Below are 24,381 nucleotides of genomic sequence, written 5' to 3'. Positions count from 1 at the left end.
AAATCCCTCCTCTCCGCCCTTCTCTGCTTTGTAGGGATTCAGCACCACCAGTCTGGGTCACATTGTATTTGGCCAGGGGTAGGCAACCTAAGGCCTGGGGGCTGGATGCGGCCCAATTGCCTTCTCAATCCGGCCCGCGGATGGTCCAGGAATCAGCATGTTTTTGCATGAGTAGAATGTGTCCTTTTATTTAAAATGTATCTCTGGGTTATTTGTGGGGCATGGGAATTTGTTCATTTTTTAAAATCAAAATATAGTCTGGCCCACAACATGGTTTGAGGGACAGTGGACTGGCCCATGGGTGAAAAAGGTTGCTGACCCCTGTATTTGGCCCTCAATAGCAGCAGACAGAAGAGTGAAATGTGGGAGGGGTATGAGGAGTAAAATTGGGGGGGGGGGTCTCATTCAGGCTACCAAAGGATCTGCAGTCTTCTGACTCCATGATGTCAATGCAGAAGAAAGAATTGCAATAAGTGAGTTTTCCTGGAGCTAGTCCAGCATCCATAACATGCCTGGCAGTCACATCACTGTAGTGTTTATAGAGGAAGAAAATAACTTCACAGTGTTTTAAATTAGGATTGGGCAGAAGGTAGATTGGGATCTAATGGCAGACCTTTGGATGATTTGCAGCAGATCAGCAAGGGCTTCTGATTCCCAGCTGTCTAACAATAGCAACAGTTTAAACTCTGCACACCCTCACCCCCATGCACCAAATTAGGTGAAAAAGAACACCAGGAGCAGGATTCTCCTGACAATCCCTGTCAGCAGAAGCCCTGAACAAGGACTTTTGCCTGTGCAATGAGACTTCCCCACCTCTCCTCCCACCCACCATGAACTTGGTTCAGAGGGGGCTGGAGAACTCCAAGAACAGCACACTGAGGGAGAAGAGGGGGGTCATTTGGCAAGCTGAAATGCTTGCACATTTGGAAGTCTATAATAGTGCAGTATTGAATTCCACCCAGTGAATGGGTGTTTTGTGTGAAGGACTTGTGAGCTTGGTTATGGGAACTGCTCATGCATTCCTAGACTGAGCATGTGCTCAGAGGCTCCTTGTTCCTTAATTCTGAACTTACATCCATCTACCTGATCCACTAATTTGCACCTGGTTCTGGTTGGTGGTCCTTGAAGTTGTAGTAGAAAGCAAAGTAGATCTCGCAAGCCTGACGCCCACCCAGCCATACTCTAAATGCACCCATAACTTAAGCTCAGGTCATTTAATCCATTGCATTTAGTAGATAATTTCTTAAATGAGAGGTGTGTCAGGTAATTCTACATTACCTGCTGGTAGTTCATCATTTGCTTGCTCTCATGTAACAGTTGCCCTCAAGCAATGATGTGTCATTCTCTTCCTCAAAACAATGACTTCCAACAGGGGCAGGGAAAGACCGACGTACACTGCCTCCATAGTGCTATCCTGCTTAATAGAAGGCAGCACCAGCATTGGCCTGTGGGGTGGGGTGGAGCCGCAGATCCACCCTCACAATGCCAGCATCACTTACATTGCACCTTACCTGTATGGAACCTCCCCACCCCTTCGCCACTCTCACCTGGTAAGCAGCAACAACCTTGCTGCTGGGAAGCTAGTGTTGCAGCTCCACCCCACTGGGTGAGGCACTTTTGGACAGAGCACGGCACTGGTGAGGTCGAGGCTGTACAGGAGCACCAGCTGAACCAATCAGGTGATCCCACCCTGACATTGCTGCCCCACTCCAGCCCTGCCCAGGTAAGCTGCAGTGACATCAGTGCTGCTGGGACCTAGAGCAATTCTAAGGGAGAGGAAGGAGTATAATTACTACTACTACACAGCAGCAACACAAGGTTGGGAGAGGAGGGAGAAGATTGAGGGAGATAGTGTGGGTGAGGATTGGCAAAGAGAGCAGCAGAGGCAACCATCCCAGAACAGTTATTATTTACAAGGCTGATACATCAACATTCTTCTTATTTCAGTTCCTCCACAAATCCATGAGAAAGAAGCAACTTCACCCAACATCTATTCCCGTAAAAGCCGACAGGTGCTCACCTGCACTGTGTATGGCATCCCGGCACCAGAGAAGATCCAGTGGCAGTGGAGGCCTTGGACACCCTGCCCAATGTTCTCCCGTCACAATCTGTAAGTGACTGGCCTCCTTTGATCTTTGCCGTGTTCTTAATGCTGCAGCAAGGGAGGAAGACCTTGGCATGTTTCTTCATGCAAATGCATGTGGGATGGTCACCACAAGAGGGTCACTAGGGATGTGCATCGGATGAATGCCAAAGCGGGCTACTTTGGACAGATTTCAGGCGTCTCCGAGCTAAAGTGGTATCTCTTCAGTATGCCCCAAACCGAAGTGGGTTTGGGGCACTTCAGTTATTTGGATATTTAAAATGTTGCTGGTTATGTTGTAGAGGTGTTCCTAGGAAAGTATGCCATTTTCATAATAAAATAGTTGCCCACAAAATCAGAGGGAGAGAAGCAAATCCCTTTTAGTTCTCCCCATCCTCAAAAGCACCTAGCACAAAAAACATTTTGTATTTTGGCAGGTTTCTTACAAAGAGGGGGCTGTCTGGTGTATGCTATTTGCATACAGATTGCATACAAAATAAGAAGGGAGCTTAAGTGATTTCTTTTTTGACCATCCTAAAATGGAAAAGCCTGCCCATGCAGGAAAACCACTATGGCTAGATAAAAAGTGCCAGAGTACATCCCCTCAGAAAAGGCAAACAAGAGAGCAAATTTCATACACTTCTGCCAAAAGGTAAAAGAATTGTAGACAATTCTGTTTTTGTTTTTAAAGGTGCCTAGTACAAAAACTAATGGAACTATTTCTCTGTAATTTGGCAGGCTTTATCCACTAAGCCTTGAAATTTAATGCAAGTCCATTAAAAATGAAACTGTTTTTTGTTTTCCTATTTGTTCCTTGCAAATTTGGATTTGGACCCAAACCAAAATGGGTAGCCTCCATGTTGCTGCTGCTGTTGCTAGCTGTTGCTGCTGCTGTTGCTGCTGCTGCCAGGACAGGCTACAACAATTAAAACACAATGTTAAAAATGGATTAAAACAACTTACAGTAACAGAAATAAAGCCATTTGTGTGCAGTGGCTTCTTCCACTTACAGGACAATATTTCTCCACACTGCCTTTTGGAGAACATTTGTAGTGGCATGGAGAGTGGTGTGAGTACCTGTCCATTTGAACATAAATAATGTTGGCCAGGAGCTAAATGCAGCCTGTTCCTTCACTTTAAAATCTATGAATAAGACCTAATTCAAATGTCATAATAAGCTGGTATTATCACCTTGATCTCAGAGAGGTAGTGTTGTCCAACATCTGTAGGTAAAAGTATAAATGGTGGTCCTTGTGCAAGAGCATCAGTTTTTTATTCATATGAGTGGAGTAGACAATGAGGTTTACCCTCCTGCCTGCATCTTCTAGTCCCAAGAGAGGGGGCTATTCATTTGGCTCACAAAATGCTCCCTCCTTATGGGTGTGACTGGAGTGGCATGAAACCTGACTACTGGAAAAGAGATTCCATGCTTCTCTAGCAACTAATTGTGCCATGGGGGTGCATTTTAGATTTCTCATGGAGCAACATGAAGGAGCAGGGTTAAGAGCAGGGGTTTAGGCATGTTTTTCTTCTGGTGTTGAATATGTAAAAATGTTGCTGATTACTCCTGCATAGAATTATCCTGCTAGTGCTTTTTCTTTGATTTCTCTGGCCACTGAGGGCTGAACTATTGGTTTAGGTCCAAACTAGGCATGCCATGGGAGATTCAAGAACTGGATGTCTCATTTTTCCAAAGAAAGACAAGCAGCTACAGAGGGCTCATATATAGATTGAAACTGCTGTGTTTGGGAAGGGAGAACATAGCAGTACTGTATGGGTAGATGTACGTTTTTGCCCTCAGAGTTGATTTAAATCAGGGAAATGTAATGCGGGCACAGGGGTGTTAAAAAGCAAAACAAATAATTCCCCCACAACATGGCAGTGACAATCTGAATGTGGGACCCTGTGGCTACTTTTAAATATTTTTAAAAGCTGTGGAACCTGATCCCATAACTCCTGTATCAATTTCAAGTTTGGCCCTTGGTGTCTGAAAACTGGTTAGGATCTAGGCCCAGTTTAGAGTGGAGCTGAGAAGCAATTGTTCACAAACATGAACAGGCCAGCAGCTGCATGAAAAGGCAATTTGTAAAGTGGACTCAACTCAGCCATTTGACAGAAAAAGAACAAGAAATGCAGTGGTCTAACATGAAGAATCGCCTATAAATAAGTGGCTCTTCTGTCTTCACAGACATCTATCAAACCAAATGCTGCTTTGCCTGGTGCAGTTTGCACCATCTTAGGAAGCTGTAGAGATTTGTTACCCTCTTCAAAAGATTTGTTTCTGAGCATGCTAGTGGCAGAACTCAAAACTTGCCTGCTGCTTGTCTGCAGGGACAATGGAGGCAGAAATTATTACAATGGCAGAGTTGTGAGGTTTTCGATGTGTGTGGGTTTTTCCTGCAGAAAATTTATGTAGCTGCCAGAAAATGTCTAGGTAGGAAGTGGCATCTAAGGCGTTTAATACTCTATTTAACAGAAACAGACTTAGAAAGATCGATGGGAGTCTGATACAAAGTTTTACAAAGATGTGTTTCAATGCCCTTGTTGCTTACCAGAACAATATCTCATAAAAACAAATCTATATGAGTACTGCTGTATAATTCATGCACCTCAGAAGGTTCTTGTAGTGCTAATAGATAAAGGGGTTTTTTTAATAGTCAGAATGCAGAGTGAGATGATCCAGTGGCTGTTGAAAATAAAACTAGATAAGAATATGTTTGGACCCAAAAGTGTTGGTGAAATGAAAAAATGGGTATACTGTATAAAGAATTCCCTAGATGACAAAATCCAGGTTTGGGCAAGTACAGAAAAAGTTGCACAGGCAGTAAAACCTGGATTAGTTACAGTGGTGAAAGTTCCCAAATTATTGGTATAGGAACTCAAGAGTGGCTTGTTAGAGCCATGTGGCTAATTCGGAGCAATCAGCTTAGCCTCTTCACATGCTGAGCTTCTCCTACAGACTAGGAAGAAAGGATAGGCTTGATTACCTAGTTCCTCCCAAGGTGAGGGGAAGTGGGCATACCTAAGCCTAGCAAAACAGCTTACCCTGTGGTATTAACCCCTTCATGTGTTAATTAGACTTAAGCAAGTTGGTTATATGCGGCTGGTTATCCCACACAAAGAACTTATGCTACTTCAGTAAATTCCACAAAGACCCTGGCAGAAGCTTGAAATAGCAAATCTGTCAAAGTAAGGTGTGAAAGCCTGCAAAAGTGACTGAACAGTATGTGACCCCAGCAGTGGAACGTACGCTCCTGCCACCTAAATTGGGTGTGTAGGGCATGGCCTAAGGGGGCAGGGGCGGTGGGAGCCTGCTGTGCCCAGCCAGGAATGAGAATGCTGCCTTGGCGCCATCCTCACACAGCACTGCCCAGCCGAGGAGAGGGGCAGCAACACCGCTGCTGTGACTCTCCTCCTTCTCTCCGCCTCCCGGGTCAGACCTGGCCCAGAAGCCGGAGCCAGGCCCAATGAGGGAGTCTGGGAGGGGCACCTAGTCATGCCCCCTCTCAAAACTGTGCCCAGGGCCATGCTCCCCACACACTACACCCCTGTGTGACCCCAAGATCATATTTGATTCAAAGTGACAATGAAGCTTCAGTAAAAGCTGAGTGAATGTAGAAGTAGCAGATTCATGCAAGTTAAAGTCATAAGGCAGAATGTATGGAGCTGTTGTAATACTAAGTGATAGGAAGAGTCATAAAAAGTTTTGGACTCCAAGATGCCTGTGACTACATCAAGAAGCAGAGAGATAAAAAGAGCCCATTAGATTGGGAGAAGAAGAATGTGTGAGAGAAAGAGAGAACAAGAATACGAAGCAATGTGGTCCACTTTGTTTCCACTGTGTGGAGGGAAACAGTTTTTGGAAACATTAACACAGAATTGAAACATAGGGCAGCAGCCATTTAATAAATGAGAATTTTACTGGCCTTCGGCATTTTAACTCCAAAACAAATCCCTTAGTGCAACGGTTCTGAGAATGTGAAGTAGGCCTGTCTCCAAGGAAACTTGGGCAGCTTGCTAAGAAAGGCTTGAACTGCTTGTTTTCTCCCAGACAGTTTAGTATCTGTGCTTCAACTGGGTGAGAAGCAGGGTGCTTATTTTCCCTGTCCCAAGCAATGTAGCCCAAAGAGCTGTGGAGGCTGCTAAAAAGGTAAAGGACCCCTGACAGTTAAGTCCAGTTGCGAACGACTCTGGGGTTGCGGCACTCATCTCGCTTTACTTGCCGAGGGAGCTGATGTTTGTCCACAGACAGTTTTTCCGGGTCATGTGGCCAGCATGTGGCCAGAGCAGCACACGGAAACGCCATTTACCTTCCCACCGGAGCGGTACCTATTTATCTACTTGCACTTTGACACGCTTTTGAACTGCTAGGTTGGCAGGAGCTGGGACTGAGCAGCGGGAGCTCACCCCGTCACAGGGATTTGAACCACCAACCTTCCAATTGGCAAGCCGAAGGCTCTGTGGTTTAGACCACAGCACCACCTGCATCCCTTGTGGGTGCCCCATAATTTTCCTTTTCTCTTGCTGGTTGACTGGAGAAGCTTGTGGTGATCTGCAGTGGCATTCAGCATGCACCAGTTTGGAAGAGGCAGTAGTGCTAGAGGTTCTTTTCCTCATGGAGGCCCTGTTTGACCAGGTGTGACAGACTCTGGATGTGGCGAAAGTAGTTGTGGAACTGTCCTTAGAAACAAGGACAATTTATATGACCTCTATCTTTGTCTGAATGGTTATTGTGCAGGAGACAAGCTGCCTCCTGCTCCTTTGGGTACTGCTGGCAGGACATTTTACAGCAAAGGTCTATTATTATTGAGAAAGAAAGATAGAAAGAGGCCTCTAAGACAGACAGGAATGTGACAGGGAAGCATTATTGACCCAGGAGGAAGTGGGGCATCTATAAAAATACTGATGCCGTAAATGTACTGTTTGACTGGCTGAGGAAACAAGGGCATTTCCAGTCCCATCAGAATGCTTTGTGGCCTTGTCAGGAAGGAGAGGAGTTGTTGAATTATTAGCACTGTCTCCCAAGGCCACAATCTTTATGCTTATCCCAGCTTCAGAGGATGCATCATGATTTCCTGTTGTTTAAACAGATTCTCACTCTTGTTATGGTACACTAAGTGTGCTAAACATCTGTCCCCTCATCTTCTCTAATGAAGGCATGTTGTTTGGGCGGAGGAGCACACTATCTGCCAGATGTTAATTTGGGTGCCAGAACTATCCAACACTCTCAGAAATGTTTTAGGCCACCAGTTGTCCATACCTGGTCTACTGCATACACAGCAGTGCAGACACTTTATCCAGGTATCCACATTGAATTACATTTGAACCCGACTTTCCAGCAGACACCTTCTGACACATGTTGCAGGATACCACACCCTGTAGCATACTCTCTCTTAACTCTCAGTCAACGTCCCTTAGATGCGTATCAATCCCCTGACCTCCCACATTAAAAACTCTTTCAGGTTGTGTGCACACCATATATTTAACACGCACATCCACACAGCATGGCATGAAGGCTATATTCTTCTCCTGCTTTTGCTCCCCAGACACTGGCACACCATATGGTCAGGGTTCCAGGCAGAGGGAGGGGCAAGGTGCAGGGAGCTTAACTGTGCAGGCATGGCAAAGGAGCCAGTCCAGTGCTCTTGCCACACCATCACCCTGCCTGTACCACCTTGAGCTTCCTGCACCTTACCACCCCACCAACTGCTGCTGGCTCCATATAACAATCTGATAGCTGTGGGTATATGAAATATCCTTGCATTTTTACCCCTTTTTAAAGCAATCTAAGCTAGTGGTTATGAAATGGAGTGAATTGTTCACTACATGAAGAGAAGTGCTTATATTCCATCTCTTCTGACTCTCTTGCTATCACTGGCAATCCTTGATTTCTCATACTGTGGGAGAGGGAGAACATTTTCTCTTTATCCGTTTTCTCTGTACCATCTAAAGTTTTATAAGGCCATCTCGTGCTCCCCCTTAGCCATTTTCCCTCTCCTCCTAATTATATTATAGGCAGCATTGTATGTTAATGCCCTGTAATCTTCCCAATAACTTCTTTTATTGGCAAACCAAATCTCCTGTTTCTCTCTGTCTCTTCTTCTTTCATGGCTTCTGGATAAATAGGAGCAGGAGGAGGACTGTCCGGCGCCATCAGCGAGACCGGATGCCCGAGTGTAAGGACTGGAAGGATGTGTCGCAGCTGGATGCTGTGAATGCCATTGAAAGCATTGACACCTGGACAGAGTTTGTGGAAGGAAGGAACAAGGTGAGGACACATGTTTCTCTTTGTCCTTTCTGCGCTGGAAAGAGGTAGAAGCACCTCGAGCTCATGAGACGGAGCGTTCTCAGGCCAAACTGTTTTAGCTGATTTTGCAACATGAAGCCAAATTGTGAGTTGACTTCCATCATGTGGTCAGTTAGTTATGCAGCTAAATGATTACACATTTAGTAACCAGTTTTTGTCTTATCTATACGTTTATATGAAAAACCAAAGCCAGTTTTGGATAACTCGTTAAGATCCTTACTACCAATTATGATACTAGAGAGAAAAATGAGGTATAAAATGTGAAGACTGACATTACTGAATACATTCACATGAAATAAAAAATAGTTCACAATGCAGGGGGGGAGGACTCTGAAGAAATGAAGGCTGCAGAGTGTGAAGCTTTCATAGCTGTCATGTACTCCTAATATGCCTGATGTTACTCAAAGGTTAAGAATGCACCAGATTTATGTGAATGGCACTGGCAAATTTGGGGACAAACGTTGTATGAATGTGCAAAGGAAGGAATACTAGAGACAGTGATAATAATGATCTAAATTTGCATTGCTTTCAGTGAATTCAGTACTGAATGTATGCTTATTCAATAGAGTGATTTAAAAGGTGAACATTAAATTAGAAGGTATTGTCCACTGTGGTTGTTTAAAGACAGTTCCATGAGTCAGAGCATGGCTTTCTTCATAGAGGAATGAGATCATCTATGAGCAAGCTGAATGGAAGGCAGAGTGCAGTGGAATATTCTAATGCAATGAATGTACAGCAATCTTCATTCTTCAAAATAAATTCACTGCTGACATCCAATAAATGGCTGAGGAAATACATGAATTTTGAGTTAGTGCCAAAAAGACAAAAGACATTCCATAACTGGGGTGCCACCACAGAAGATGCCCTACAATATTCATTCCCAACTCCATTCCATAAGAATATATATCACAACTGTTTTTAAGTCTCAGGTCAGCATTCTGATTATTAAACTACACTTTGTCCCACGTTAAGCTATATTCAGTGAAACTGCTGGAAATTTAATTTGATGTCGCAGTGGCAGAACCACCTTGGTACTGCTAAATATAAGGGGTGGGTGGGAATTGGAATTGAGAACTTGAGGTGGAATGGCAAGGAGAACCCTTTTCCTATCCTTATTTTTTGCTCCCAAACTACTGTGCTTCAGCCATTTTTCTCCTGGTGGAAATTTCATAATGCCACTCAGAAATGGTGGGACAGCTGAGCTAGGATATTTAAGGGGCAAAAAACACAGGCAACAAGAGTCCAACTCTTCCTTCTTGCTCATGCTGTGCTTTCAGTCGCCCTACTCACCTGCCCCCTACTTTCTCTCGATTCAGCTACCAGACTCAGTGGGCCATTATGAATAGTTTGGCCCTGTACACTATTCCAGTACAAATATGTGAATCCAAATGTATGAAGTGTTGCTTTGAAGTGTGAGAGGTTCCATTGGATATTACACTATATTTCCTTTCTGGAATGATTTTTTTTCTTTCTCTCCTGTCCTGATGCATGACTAGCTGGCATTTAAAGGCTGTTTCTTTCCATCCCCCCTGTATAAATGCCAGAGTCATGTGTGCTTTTCTATGACTAGTTTCCTGTTGTAGGTGACAATGTCAGTTACCAAACACGCGTGCATAATAGTGATGCAGGCTAAAGAACAAACAAATGGTTCCCAGTTTCCTGAAGTCACTTCCTGTTTTCATACGCCCCTCCAAAATCACTTCCTGTTCCAATTTCAGTCAGGAGTTGGAAAGCAACGGAAAGGATGATGGGAAGGAGAGAGGCATGTTTCGTGCTCTGATTCAGGCTGTGTTAATGGCTATACCAAGAGACAGTCTGTTTTCTGAACCTATCCTAATAATAGACAAGTAATTTAACATATATTACATTCACTTCTTTTACTTTCCTTTCTCTCCTTCAACCCATTTCCCCCCCTGCTTTGTCCTTTACAGGATCCATTGCCATATATATTTCTTTATTTCCTTCCCCCACCCAAGTTACTAGTAGGGAAAGAAGCATGAATAGAAAACATTTGTAAATAATTTGCAATTCTGACTCAGCCAGTCAGTCCCTCAAATGTTTGGGTTTTGGAAAAGAGAGCCGTAACACTCCTGGAGTGGTGTCTCCAAAAGCTGTCTCGCATTTCCGTTATGTGATGGCATTTTTGCATTTGTTTATTTTATTGTTGTTAGCTACCTGAATCATATTCGGTGGAAAGGTGGGCTATATGTTTCATAATATGAGTATGCCAGTATAAGAAAATAGCTAGTCTTTTGGCCTTCAAACTTTTGCTAATGGAATTGATACTCCAGAACATTAGGAAAGTCTCCTGTCTATGAACGGGTCACTAGATGCAGCTCTGGGTACCACTATTTAAATTTGTTTGTTTCATTGATACCAATTTAAGTAGAGGAAGAACCCAAAGTTGCTGGTTTTTCCACTGAGCGATAGAGTGGCTCTGCTTCCTTTCTTCTTCCTCTGTGGACAGTCTGATGGAATGGCTGCTACTAAATGACCGCTGATGCGGGGAGAAACCTGATGGAGCTGGTTTCTCAGCAGAGCTAATGGAATGGCCCTGCTTCCCTCCTTCATTGCAACCTGAAGGAATGTCTGTTACAAGACAACAAACGAGGAATAAACTTCCCAGGGTTAATTGATTTCATTTGATGAATGAATTTCTAACCAGCCTTTCAGTTTACAAGAAGGATTCCCTAGAGCACAGACTGAAAGCCACTCCTATGTAGTTTCTGAAATAGAAGAAAGCAGGACTATGCGGATAGGTGGAATAGGCTTATAACACCAGAATAGTTAATTTCCAAGCATAGGTTATAAGACAAATTGGAAGCAATAGGAATTAAATCTAGATGATGGACGTTGTGCATACCCTGTTGTGCATGGTTTTGTACTGTTTTGTACTGTAGAATTTGTTAAATATTATATTATTTGGTTTATATTATAAACCAAAATATTATGTTGGTTTAATTGCACTAGCCAGCAGCTGTGTTGACATTTTGTGGACCACTGCATATATCATTAAAGGAACTGGAGCTATCCTTCCACAGATGATCTGCAAAGGTCAGCAGAGCAGATCCATCTTAGAGTGAGCTTGTCCACGTTTGAGCATTACTTAGCTCTTAATCTACCCGCCCCACATTCAAATTAGACCGGAGTAGTCTTTCCCATTCATACTAGCAGGCATTCTCTTTTGTGTTTGTTATGGCCTTCTAATTTCTTGATTCTATTATGCCAGTTATATATATATATGAGACTAGACTCCTGACTCACTATTACTAGGATGCTGGAAAAGAAATGAAATCAGTTGTAAAATTTCAGCACCCACTTTTCAGATGGCTGCCCAATGTAATTGGTGTAGAAATTTTTCATGTGTTTTGTGCAATTTTCTGGTTTAGTGCAAATCTGTGGGATCAAAGGCTGGGGGTGGGTGGGGGAATCCTGCATTCAGGAGTGCACCAAAAACAGTTACGGGCACAGCTGGAAAAGCAATGAAAGCACTGAGGAAGTAGCAGGCATGGAAAGGGCAGTGGCAGAAAGTGACAATTGATTTACCCATCCAAAACACACCAAAACAAATGATCTGCAACCCTGGGTGAAGTGGTTTGCAGCCAAATTTTCCCCAGTTTATCAAAGTATCCCCGTATTGCGTAAACCTAAATTTACAGGGGGAAAGCCCTGAGATTGGTGTTGTTTGAAGGTGATATCATGTGGACTAAGCAAATTAAATGGGGATGCAAACAGTTGCAAACACACTGAACTGTAGCGTGGACCAGCCTAGTGGTCCCACCCATACATTTCTCATCTGTTGCTTTTCCTATAGTTTGCACTACATCTGCAATCCTCTCTTTAAACAGGGACAAAAGATGGCATTTGTCTGGTGTACATCTCTTTGTTCCTGTCCTCGGCTTCTCCAAAATTCTGTGTCAGGTCATTATGTACCATCTGTTTGTGTAGGGCTACTAACCCCCTTTCAACCTACTTCCCTGTAAGCAGAATGGCAGCACATAAATAAAGTTTGCTGCCCCTGATTTAACCCTTTTTATTGAGGGGAGTGTCTCAGTGCAACAGCAGCATTTCAGTAGGGGAAGTGGTGAATGGAGATCACAGGACAATGCTGAATGATAAGCAAACTATCAGTGGAAACAAAATGCAGAGATAGGAGAAACTGGACAAAAATTGAATGGGTGGTGCAATCATACCCTTAAATATTGCATCATGCAATTCCCCAGAGCATAAGAATGAAGCTAGAGCATCCTCTTCCTTCCTGGAAGGTTGGTAAGAAGCTGAGAAGTCTTGCGTTTCCACATTTTAAATGTCATTCATGTTGCCCATTCTGTTTCTTTACCAGACGGTCAGCAAACTTATCATCCAAGAAGCCAACGTTTCTGTCATGTACAAGTGTGCAGCCTCTAACAAAGTTGGCCGTGATGAACGGCTCATCTATTTCTATGTAACTAGTGAGTATCTTAAAGCATGTATGTGTGGGCGGGGGGGCTGTCAAACCTTTGTCTTTCCTTCTGACCTTCGCTCACAGACCATTTGAATGGTTCATGAGTGTTTTTAAAAGCATTACTGCCATGATGTGCTCACAATCAGACAGCACTCTGTGTGTGTGTGTGTGTGTGTGTGTGTGTGTGTGTGTTTATATGGCCTCCTCAGGGACCGAAGATACAGATCCCTGGAAGACATGGACCTTTTAATAAGGCCTAGTGGTGAATTAAAATTTTTCTCAGATTTCAAAATCTGTACAGTTTCAGATTATCAGATTTTTAATAATATAGGAGTTCCCTCAAACTTTGTCAAAACGTTGGGTTTGAGGGTAAATCTCTAACTTTGGTTCTTATAGTTTAGTCAGTAGAGCCACACATTTGCCACCTCAATTTGTCTTTCATCATCATGATCAGAATTTGAGCTTTGTAGCTGAAAGATGAGTTTTCAAGTTGGGATTTCACAGAATCATAGAATTGTAGAGTTGGAAGGAACCCCAAGGGTCATCTAGTCCAACCCCCTGCCATGCAGCTGTCTCAACTAAAGCATCCTTAACAAATAGCCATCCAACCTCTGCTTTAAAACTTCCAAGGAAGGAGAATCCACTGTCTGTAGAAGGAGACTGTTCCACTGTCAAACAGCTCTTACTGTCATAAAGTTCTTCCAGACGCTTAGTTGGAATCTCCTTTCTTATAACATGAAGCCATTTCTTTGGGTCCTAACCTGGAGGAGAATAAAACAATCTTGCTCCATCTTCCAAGTGACAGCCCTTTAGATATTTGAAGATGGCTATCATATCTCCTCTTACTGTCATCTTTTCAAAGCTAAGCATACCCAACTCCCTCAACTGTTTCTCATAAGGCTTGGTTTCCAGGCCCTTTTGAAAAATTCACTTTGCAGATGTTTATATTTGAGCATTCATCCTTTCATTTGCGATTTCATTTTTTCAAACTGGCTTCATCTGTAACAAAAACATGGGCCTCCACCTCCTTAGTACAGTCTGCATCCAGAATAAAAAATATCCACTATAAGATGTTAAAAAGCCAGGCTGGTTTCCACTGCAAATAAGAGTATGCAAGAGATGTCCTGGAGCTAGAAAAGAGAAAATACAAACTCAGTTCCTCTCTCATGCTTCCTGTGAGCAGATATTTGCTAGTGAAGAGATCAAAGCTCCCTTCCACGAAAATGCTGGAGCATGCATTTCCCAAGTGTTCCTGGTGCAGTAGCACCCCCTAGTGCCCTGTTGCTGAATAGACTCTCTGTGGTGTCCCAATTTCATTACATATTTAGGAAGTTGGGTTTTTGTCTCTTTAACAGATTTCTTCAACCAAGTTTGGGACTACAACTCCCAAGTTTGGGACTACAACTCCCAGGAGCACCCAGTGGACTGTGCTATGGAATCAGCCTCCTGACACTGGTGTCACTTCTACTTCCCAGAGTAGAGCAGCACAGTGGCAAGGTTGGGGCTGCATGATTGCACCGGTGGGAGCTCCAGAGTGGCTCTGCTGGTGTGCCAACACAGCCCTGACCTTGCCACTCATAGTATAATAGTAAATCATAGTATAATAGTAAGTCATAAATCATATTATACTAAGACATAGTATAATAGTAGTGATTTCCTCTTACCAGTGTTTGGCTTGTAGCTTTATTCATTGGTGGCTTTTTTTCATTCTTCTCTGTGTGTGGACAAAGCCAAACCTTTCATTCAGCATATTTGAAGCAACCATTGTGCATGCATTTAAATAAACACATACAAGTAAGTGGTTTCTCCCATTCCTTAACCATACAGCCTTGAGCACATAGAATAGAATTCCATAAGCATAGTCTGAGACTGGTATTTCAGCTTTTGCAAGTCCGTCACACATCTGTTTCCTTGTCTTGTTTTCTTGGCAGCCATCCCAAATGGGTTTGAAATTGAATCACAGCCTTCAGAAGAGCCCATTGAGGGGCAAGACCTGAGGCTAAGCTGCAATGCTGACAATTACACCTATGAGAACCTGCAGTGGTACCGACTCAACCTTTCGACGCTACATGATGAAGAGGGCAACCCGCTGGTCTTGGACTGCAAGAATGTCCACCACTATGCGACAAAGATGCAAGGAGAGCTGCATTTCAAACCCAACTCCAATTACGCTGCTTTGACACTCACCATTCCAAGTATCTCACTAGAGGACGAAGGGGACTATGTGTGCGAAGTGCAAAACAGGGAGAACAGTGAAAAGCACTGCCACAAAAGATACATCTCCGTGCATGGTAAGGACCACTCTGAAAGTACTCGTCAGGTTAGTTGGCAGGACTTCATGATGCTGAAAGATGTATGGAAAAGAGAATGTGGTGGCAATGGCTATAGGGAATTGCAGCCACTAGGCTGCAGCCTAGATTGAGATATAATCTTTGGGCCACAGATTGATCCAGAAGGCACTTCTTTTTTGGATCATATATTCTTATTAGAATCCTGAGACAACATAGTTTGCACCAAAAGAAATAACAAGGGCAGGTGCTAGCCCTAATAGCTGGAGAAACATCAAGAAAAGGAGAAACTTAGACTAGGCGAAAGTAATAATTCCAATGCCAAATAAAATTATGTCCATTCATATGTCTGGTTTATTATTTCTGTATTTTTATGAGGCTGACTCATGATTTAAAATATCCAGTTTTACAATAATAAGGTTCATAGTGGTCCTGAACACTCCAGGAGTCTCATACTGGCAACAGCAGGAATCTTGTTAAACTTCTTACTAAAATTTCAAATATTGTTTCATGATTAACAAAATGCCCCCTGTCACAGCTGTAGTCCAGCTACATCAGAAGGATCAAATGTTTCCCACCCCTGCTATAGAGTGTTTCTTCTTGACTGTTCCACCAAACTGTGTTTTTGTGGTTGATCACCTTCATTTACCATAACGTCCCTCTTTTAGCTCTAGAGGTCCCCAGGTTGAAGCAGAACCTGTCAAACATCTTGGTGAATGTGAGTGATTCCATAGAGATGCGCTGTAAAGTGGATGGCACACACATTCCAAACATCAGCTGGTATAAGGATGAGAAGCTTGTGGAAGAGGTCTCAGGTATGGCTGGTTGAAGATATCTGTGGGGGAGGGAATGAGTGGCGCATGAATTTTCCTGCTTCCTAGTGGAGCCTTGCAAGGCTCTGGGTTGGGATATTCAAATTCAAATTCAGGCTGGGTTGTATGCCCAGGCAACGGTGTGTTGGTGCATTCAGTTCAGTTACATTTCAATTCAGTTACATTTATATGAATTACATTTATATCCTACCTTTCTTCCATTGTGGAACCCCAGGCAGCATACATATGGAATCCTTGTGGTCACCCATCCAGGTACTGACCATACCCAGACCTGCTTAGCTTCAGCGTCATGTGGCCTCATGTACCTTCAGCCCATCCCTTGGGAAATATGGGCAGCAATCCCAGGGAACTACTTGCATGCATGTAAAGGAACCACAGGCAATGCTTGAGCAGTCACTTCTGTTTTTGCTACTGAAATTCTGATAACTATGGGGTAGGATAAGATTAAACCACTTACCTCATCAGTTGTGTGCTTAAAAGCTACAGGAAAATATTTGACTACATGGGCAGTTCCCATTCACCAAAGTAAATGGTGCATTTGGACCCCAGGTTCATTCTACCGACCTGCACTGGCAAACCGATCAATTTCAAAATCTCTTAGAAAAGATTTATGCCATAAAGATCATGGAGGAAAAAAATTGTTCTATGGTTTGTTACTTTACTATTAATGTGTGTCATGTTATACTCTTTGACCACTGAAAACCTCCACAAGCTTTTTCTACCTGTATAGCCTTCAGGAGCTATCTAACTAGTTTCTGACTTTTATCAATAATGAGGTGGGCTAAAATAAATTCCAAAAGAAAATTGAGAATTGTAAGAGCTGCAAAAATTAAGAGTTGCAGAACAGTGAATTGTAAGCCACAACCTGGGATTTGTTTATATCTCCGTACTGGCACACTGCATTTTGTGAAAACTACGTACTGCATCTGGGGGCTACGCTTTCACAAATATTACTTCATTGCTGAGGGATGAGGCATATGAAAGTGACCAAGTGCTGATTACAACAGCATGTGGTGAGCAGTGGTGAAAAGGACTGGTCCCAGTTTGATTTCCATACTCTAATTTTAGTCCAGGCTTCCGCTTTGAACTAGGCCAAAGGCCTGAGGATCCCAGCCCTCCCTAGACACCACTAGTTCACACCTGAAAGCCCTTCCCCTTCTGCCTGTTTCAGGAATTGACCTGGCAGATTCCAATCAGAGGCTGAGTATCCAGAGGGTGAGAGAAGAGGATGCTGGCCTTTACCTGTGCAGTGTCTGCAATGCCAAGGGTTGTGTGAATTCCTCCGCCAGTGTCTCTGTAGAAGGTACTATTACTAACTTCAACCCCCTAAGCCTGTAGAGGGAAATGTTATTTGGAAAGAAAGCAAAAGAAAGAAAGAGGGATCCCATCAGAATAAAGACCATGCTGAGACAACAGTACAAGATTCATCTTCCTTAACCCAAACTATTAAAAAGAAATCATATTCTCCTATATTTATCCCAACTGGAAGGAAATCTAGAATATTCTCAACAATATTTCCTCTGCTGTCTCTTGAAAATGCCCTTGGTTTTGTCATGTGCCTGCTTTAAACTTTATTCTCTTGCTAATTCTTATGTGGTTCTTTCTGACCTGTAGGCTCGGATGACAGGACCAATGTGGAGATTGTGATCTTAATTGGGACAGGTGTCATTGCCATCTTCTTTTGGATTCTCTTAATCCTCATCTTCTGTAACATCAAGCGAGTAAGTCTCCTGTGATACTTCCAACAGAGCCTGATTTGGTGAACAGCAAACAGAATCATGAACAAGAGATGATCCCGTAGATCCTATAGAACCTCAGGCCTGGGGCCCAAATGTGGCCTTCAATGACTCTCTATCTTGCCCTCTCTGCAGGCCACACCTCTTCACTGGCCAGTCTTCATGCTTCAAGTGGTTTTGCTTGGCTGGAAAGTGTCCTTGAACTATGATAGTGCCTTTTGCTAGTCTTTATAGACAAGAGAGAGGGCTGTACAAGTTTATGTAAAAACTAGCCTATTACACAAAGGTCAAAATCCACCTCCACTCACTACTAGCATGTGGCCCTTGAAATGTTGCCCAGAAGGGAATGTGGCCCTCGGGATGAAAAAGGTTCCCTGTCCCTGCCATAGGATGGCTTTGTCTCCCTCCTCTACATTCCCACTGCCTTATGTTTGCAGTTCGCCCCACTCACCTAAGGTAGAGAAGTATCTGGTTTCCAGCAGAATGAGAAATTGCCTTGGCAACCACCGCTGAATACAGATTGCATTGCCATGGGAGGATAACCAAGGATAAGCCATCTTGGATGCCTTGGCAGAAAGGCGGTATATAAATGTAAACAATAAATTAGGGTTCTCCTTTTTTAAATAACTGCAGACCCATAGAATCATAGAATTGTAGAGTTAGTTTCCTTTGTTTCAACAGTCTGGTTAGTTTAGCTGAAGGATGAACCCTTGTTGTGTACAATTTCTTGTGAAGGAAATGATTTAGAGGGAATTGGATAAAATTGCAATATATCCTGAGCTAATAGTAACAGTTTTCTTTCAGTTGGGATGGAGGGACTGAGACATGGATGTTGAAATGTCAGACCATCTACTTCCCCCTTTTGCTTTGTCAAGCAAAGCCCAATGTATAGGTTCAAGGCATAGGGAAAATTGCACAGTAATAGGGGCCCGTTGCAAAACAACAGATTTACCAGATTTATCTCTCCCTCCCCGCAGCCTGCTCATGCAGATATCAAGACGGGCTACCTTTCTATTATCATGGACCCAGGTGAAGTTCCCTTGGATGAGCAATGTGAATACCTGCCCTACGATTCCAGCAAATGGGAATTCCCTCGGGAACGACTTCGACTCAGTAAGGTTCAGCATGTTGTTTGCTGCTAAGTGAAGAATATGTTCAGTTCTTTTTTTTTCTCCTTTCCAGCTTGCCATTGCAAATCCAATTGCCATTTATGAAAGTTGGTTTGCACCACAAAATAACTAAAGAAGCCATTCTCTATTCAGTCTCAGAATGCAGCACATTCTAGAACAGCCCATGCACCCAGCCTCTGTAGGGCTGCCAGAAATGCAGGCATTGATGGAACGATTATGAAGTTCTCATACCTATGCAGTATAGCCTCACCTTTCCCATGCGCTCTGGTCAACAGCAGCAAAAACGACACCTCGTTTTCAGCTATCTGTTTCCTTCCTCTGCTTTGTTGACTCTGCGTCTGTCTCACTTCCTCCCCTCTCTCTAAAAATACAGCCACCTGGAGATGGTGAAAATGCCATTCTTTCCTCTTCCTTTTTTCACACCTTTTCTTCTTTTTGTCCCAGTTTCCTGTTTTGTTTTGATCCCATTCAATGACTGTTGCAGTCATTACATGAAATGAGTTCATCTAACTGCACCCTGGCCATTTTTTTTTTAACGCTGTCTCTCTTCTCCCCCCCCCCCAAAACTTTCTTTTTTCAGGTAAAGTCCTGGGCCATGGAGCCTTTGGGAAAGTGATGGAAGCCTCTGCATTTGGAATTAATAAGAGTAACAGCTGTGAGACAGTGGCAGTAAAAATGCTCAAAGGTAGGCATGATAAATGACATCTAAGTATTACTTGTCTGTCTAAAAACATTCACTTGGTTAATTTTTTCTTTCTGGAAGTCCATTTCCCTATGATTTAAGCAAATCCCTCATCATCTCCCAACCCTAACCCCCAATATGTGCTTCTGCCAGCAGGGTCCACTAAGCCGATCTTCCTCTGTAGAAGTAATTAGCTATAGCCTTTTCTGAATCTTCAGTTTCTTTGCCTTTGACTGTTTGTCAGTCAGTAACTGCTAAACAGTGCCCCATTCCTCCCAATACAGCTGGGCAGGGAGTAAAGGGAAGGTGGCCTTCTTCAAACAGAGCTGACCTACAGAGGCTCTAAAAGTCAGATCAACATCAGATCAAATAAAATGAGGGCAGAGAGGATTCTCCATAACCGGTTAATATAGATGACCCAAGTGATAACTTACTATAGCATGCATGGAGCCAGTTGGTGAGCCAGCTGTTTATATTGGTAAAAACCATTTTGTTATTGGATTATCAGATGGGTACTCAATACTATGGTAAGTTACCACTAGGTAAACTGTCATCTCTGTTCTCCCAGTGGGCCAATGAGTCTCAGAACAAAATGTTACAGTGCCCAAAGATTGATTACAGGAGAGAAAAAGATCAGCTGAGATAATGTAACAAGGAGGAAACAGATGTAAGTGACATACTCTAATGGAACAACAATAGAATAGTTAGCTCAGTAGACAAGAATAGCGTTGCTCAGATTCTCCAGGTAGGAACCTTCATATAGCAGCTGTTCAGGGAAACCTCTGGGTATACCTTGCGCTGTTTGTCAGAATTAACCACGGTGCTGCAGTCAGGCATTAAGCTGTGGTTCCATCTGTTACAATCAGAACCAAAAAGAATCCAAACCCCTTGAAATTAGAGCTTGCCATTAATGTTTGTAGTCATAATTTCAAATGGTCAAGAGCAATTCAGGTAGGGATTTCTGCAAAGGCCACCCAATGTTCCTGTTTCATCTCCAGGGCTTGTGGACATCCACACTTGGCTTAGGGGACATGGGGGTGGGAAGTCTGGCTGCATGAGTATAACTTAGCACTACACTGAAATCCATCCCATATTTATAATTATTTTTCTTAAGCTTTCTTAAGTTTCACTTATATAATAGCAGAGCATGACACATTTTAATGTACTGGCACTGCCGTACAGGCCCAGTGAATGTATGATGGTGGCTGCATTGTATGGCATTCTTAAAGTTCAAGCCTATACATGTTTTCTTAGAAGCAAGTCCCATTGAGTTTAGTGTGAATACGTTTACTCCCAATGTACTGAGCTGAAAGAGGCAGATATTTGAATAACAAAGCCTTTGCTGCACTGGTGTCAACAAACAAAAAAGAACTTACTGTCAAGAGACGTTGTCCATGCTATGCAGTTGCAAAGACTACGCTTTCCTCTCCTCTCTCTTACAAGATGGGATGCTGAATGAAGAAGTTAATATTTTGTTTTGGATGAATCATATCAAGCTCTGCAATGTAACATTTGCAAACAATTTCTTAAAGCAAGCTCTATCTATCTATCTATCTATCTATCTATCATCTATCTATCTATCTATCTCAGGAATGGTTTTGGGTGACAAACATAGATATGAGCTATCTGGATGCTAGAAGTGGCAATTAAGGGATAATTGTAACATTGTTTTCAGAGGGAGCTACTGCAAGTGAACACAAAGCGCTTATGTCAGAGCTGAAGATCCTCATCCATATTGGAAACCATCTGAATGTGGTTAACCTGCTGGGTGCCTGCACCAAACCTAACGGTAAATATTGCAGCCAAAGCCAGGGAGGAGGGGGTTAACAGTGTGAATGTGGTTAGAAAGACATGGCACCAGCTTGGGATAGAAATAGCCACAACTCTATTGGCACAGGCATTGGGCATGGATCCTGAATCAGCTAACCCAATTGCTGACTGATATCGCCATTAGAGTCATACAAGGTGAGAGGGTAGCCTCCACTGATGCAAATCTAACAAGGAAATCCCACCAGGATGCCATTCAGGATGTTCTGTGGTCCAGGTTTTTGGACAGAACCCTACCCCCTTTACCAGATTACCTTGAGTTTAGCCTGATATTTGGGGGGTGGAACACCTACCCAGCCCAAGCTTTTGACTAAGGAGGCAACCCAGTACCTTTTTTTACAAAAGTTGTGACAGCTGCTATGAGGAAGGCAAAAAACCCCGAACTGGCCCAATACATCTGCAGGCAAATTCCTTCCTGCTCATGAATACAATGACTGAAAAATTCAACAGCAGGGTCCTGTACATGCACTGCCCTTTTCCCATTGGGCAAAGCCACAAAATACAGAGAGGGTGAGTGGGATATCCATTCCGGACTGTGCTGCTGGATAGTAATGTGGCCGACTTTTATGCCTTGCTGACATCAGCTAGATATGTGGGGTGATGACCTCCCACCCTTGGTCTCCCTAGTTCTGCACCAGGCCGCAACTGCTGCCACTGTCTTGACCACCTTGCATGTAAAAGAAAAATGGTATGAGAGCCATCCCACATTGTCCCTGTACAACAGAATAGGCAACCTCAGGCACAGAGGTCAAATATGGCCCTCCAGGCCACTCTTTCTGTCCCTTGAGACACTCCTGAAGCCACATTGCCCCTGCTCTGCTTCCTCCTTGAATCCTTTTACCAGGCTATAATGCATATTTGAATTCTGATCATGCTTCTTGCTCACCCTGATGGGGTGTGTGTCAATAAATTAACATTTGTTGTGCCACCCACTTTTGCTCCTGGCCCTGCCCACCACTCCCTGTGGCCTTCAGAAGCTTGTCTAGAGAGGAACGCAGCTAGAAGAATGCCTTGCACAGGGTATATACCATGTGGGTAGTATGGTGTGAAAGACAAGGCAATCCAAATTTCTTACGCTTAAGCCTGCCTGAAAGAAACACACTTTCTTCTTGACTTCTCTACTGCAGGTCCCCTCATGGTTATTGTTGAATTCTGTAAATATGGAAACCTCTCCAATTATCTGCGGACCAAACGGGAAGGATTCAGTCCTTATAGGGTATGTGACTGACATTATCTTGGCAATAATTCTAACTCTGTTTTCATAGGATAGGCTGAACATCATCATCATCATCATATCATTGAAGAAAGATCACTTGCTTAAGCACGTTTCAGTCCCTCTGAACAAACAGCTGCTGCTTCCCCTGCCCTTGCCCACAGGTTTTGCCTCCTTTACTGTGTCCCTCAATTTACTTTTTTCCTTGCTAGGCCCACATTCAGTCTAGGGGCCTGTGCTGGAGAAAGGAGATGAAGGGGGTTGTGGTGTTAAGAGCGACAGGACAAACCAGGATCCAGCATCCTTCCTCACCTGCTCTGCTCTTCCTGCTTCACACTTTCCCCTGCCAGGAGGCCCATAGGCAGCATACCTCCAAATGTCAGTTGCAGGAGAACAACAGTGGTAGAGGACTGCTGCCCACATGCCCTGTTTTTGCAGCCTTCCCACGGGCATCTGGTAGGCTGCTGGAATAGATGGACATTTGTTCAGGGCTTTCCTGATGTTCACCATAATACTTTACAGCTCAGTAACAAATGAGCCTTCTGACAGCTGGGTCTGCTTCTCCGCTTCTAGTCAGTCGCTCCTAAGTGGAGGTTAGAGCTTCTGGGCTGCTTAACCTGAGCTGAGATTGAATCACTGCAGAACAAGCATGAAGGCTTTTCCACACTTCCACTTGTGCCATGCCTAAAAAGTATGGATTAAAGCAGTTTTCCCCTGGTCCCGCCCCTTTCCAAAGGAAAACCCAGTGTTTAGCGATAGATCGGAACAAATGGCAATCTGAGGGAAACCCAAATCGCTGTTTGCTCAGATTGAGCACTAAATAGAGGGAAAGCAGTGGGACTAGGGGAGATGTGGATAAGCCCACAGTCTGCCTCATGGTAATCCTTGTGATGTGGTGTGCTTCCTAGGAAAAATCTCCCCGACTACGTGTCCAAGTTCGTTCTATCGTGGAAGCTGTCAGAGCAGACAGAAGAAGTCGGTCTGGTACCACTGACAGTGCAATTCTTAATAGACTTCTGATGAACAAGAGCCAGGCAGCACCGCCGCCACCACTCATACAAGAAGGTAAAGAACTCACTGAATCTTCATGGGCGGAGGGAAGTGAGGAATTGACATTTAGGGAACTTGAAAGGAAGTGTACAGGATTGATTTAAGCACGCGTGAGGGTTGGGCCAGTGGCAGAGTGGATAATGTTCCTTTTAGAGACCTGGAAGCAGATGGAAAGGGAGGCAGCCAGACTTTATGGGTATTCATCACAGTTCACATGCAAGGTGGGAAGAACTTGAGGAACCAAAAAGAATGCACTGAAGAGGAAGCTGGGGGCATTGGTCCTTAGCGCCCCTAGTCTGTGTAACAAGTGCATAGGAGCAGCCTACACTGAGTTTATTGAGAGGTGCAAAGGGTAAGATTCCACTCTGTTCCTTGACCATAAAAATCTAGGTTAGAGAGTATGGAACAAAGTCATGGAGGGCCCTGGACCTTCCCTTGGAGGCCTGATGCTCCCTTCAGCAGGCAGTCAGATGACCATGTATCATCTGCAACTTAAATGTGTCCCCTTTATAGAAATTTTGAGGGCATTAAAAAACATTGAATGCTAACAATATTTGTAAAAATTAAAGAGCTTTATACAGCTTTACAACTGCACAAACATAAAAAGTGATTGTTCTAAGCACTGCATGAGGACAGTAACAAATTCAATCACTTTCATGCAAAATGCATGTTCTTAATGTTGATTAGTAAATATAGATCCAATTCTCAGACCTTTCCTGTTTCTCTGTTAGTCTCCCAAAGCTTTTGTAGGAGCAAAGGAATCCCTTCTAAAGAGAATGATTCCTAGG

At 43.5% G+C, this 24,381-nt stretch overlaps 2 protein-coding genes and 1 long non-coding RNA gene across 5 annotated transcripts in view; 1 reads left to right on the top strand and 2 right to left on the bottom strand.

Annotated features, from left to right (window-relative positions):
• FLT4 (fms related receptor tyrosine kinase 4) overlaps nt 1-24,381 on the top strand; it is an 84,305-nt gene that overhangs the window by 48,651 nt on the left and 11,273 nt on the right. For all 3 annotated transcript variants that reach the window (XM_053376961.1, XM_053376960.1, XM_053376962.1), the window contains 12 exons: nt 1,948-2,110; nt 8,210-8,351; nt 12,733-12,841; nt 14,766-15,125; nt 15,791-15,937; nt 17,127-17,258; nt 17,570-17,676; nt 18,669-18,804; nt 19,402-19,506; nt 21,179-21,292; nt 22,458-22,546; nt 23,452-23,608. In XM_053376961.1, coding sequence (XP_053232936.1) covers nt 1,948-2,110; nt 8,210-8,351; nt 12,733-12,841; nt 14,766-15,125; nt 15,791-15,937; nt 17,127-17,258; nt 17,570-17,676; nt 18,669-18,804; nt 19,402-19,506; nt 21,179-21,292; nt 22,458-22,546; nt 23,452-23,608 — 1,761 coding nt within the window. The remainder of the gene's footprint in view (nt 1-1,947; nt 2,111-8,209; nt 8,352-12,732; nt 12,842-14,765; nt 15,126-15,790; nt 15,938-17,126; nt 17,259-17,569; nt 17,677-18,668; nt 18,805-19,401; nt 19,507-21,178; nt 21,293-22,457; nt 22,547-23,451; nt 23,609-24,381) is intronic.
• LOC128407948 (uncharacterized) lies at nt 15,875-19,361 on the bottom strand. Its single transcript, XR_008328937.1, has 4 exons — nt 19,072-19,361; nt 17,564-17,917; nt 17,198-17,287; nt 15,875-15,957 (listed from the first exon to the last, which is right to left on the bottom strand). It is a non-coding gene; the product is annotated as an uncharacterized LOC128407948 (long non-coding RNA).
• Nucleotides 20,195-24,381, bottom strand: part of LOC128407942 (transmembrane protein 200C-like) — a 31,340-nt gene continuing 27,153 nt past the window's right edge. Inside the window, exons 4-5 of the transcript XR_008328935.1 lie at nt 20,880-20,954; nt 20,195-20,356 (exon numbers count right to left, since the gene is read on the bottom strand). The gene's annotated coding sequence lies outside the window, so the exon portion shown is untranslated. The remainder of the gene's footprint in view (nt 20,357-20,879; nt 20,955-24,381) is intronic.

Source organism: Podarcis raffonei, chromosome 2, assembly GCF_027172205.1.
Source record: "Podarcis raffonei isolate rPodRaf1 chromosome 2, rPodRaf1.pri, whole genome shotgun sequence".
NCBI lineage: Eukaryota > Metazoa > Chordata > Lepidosauria > Squamata > Lacertidae > Podarcis > Podarcis raffonei.
Note: the sequence above shows the minus strand (reverse complement) of the source record. Positions and strands in the feature narration are given on the sequence as shown.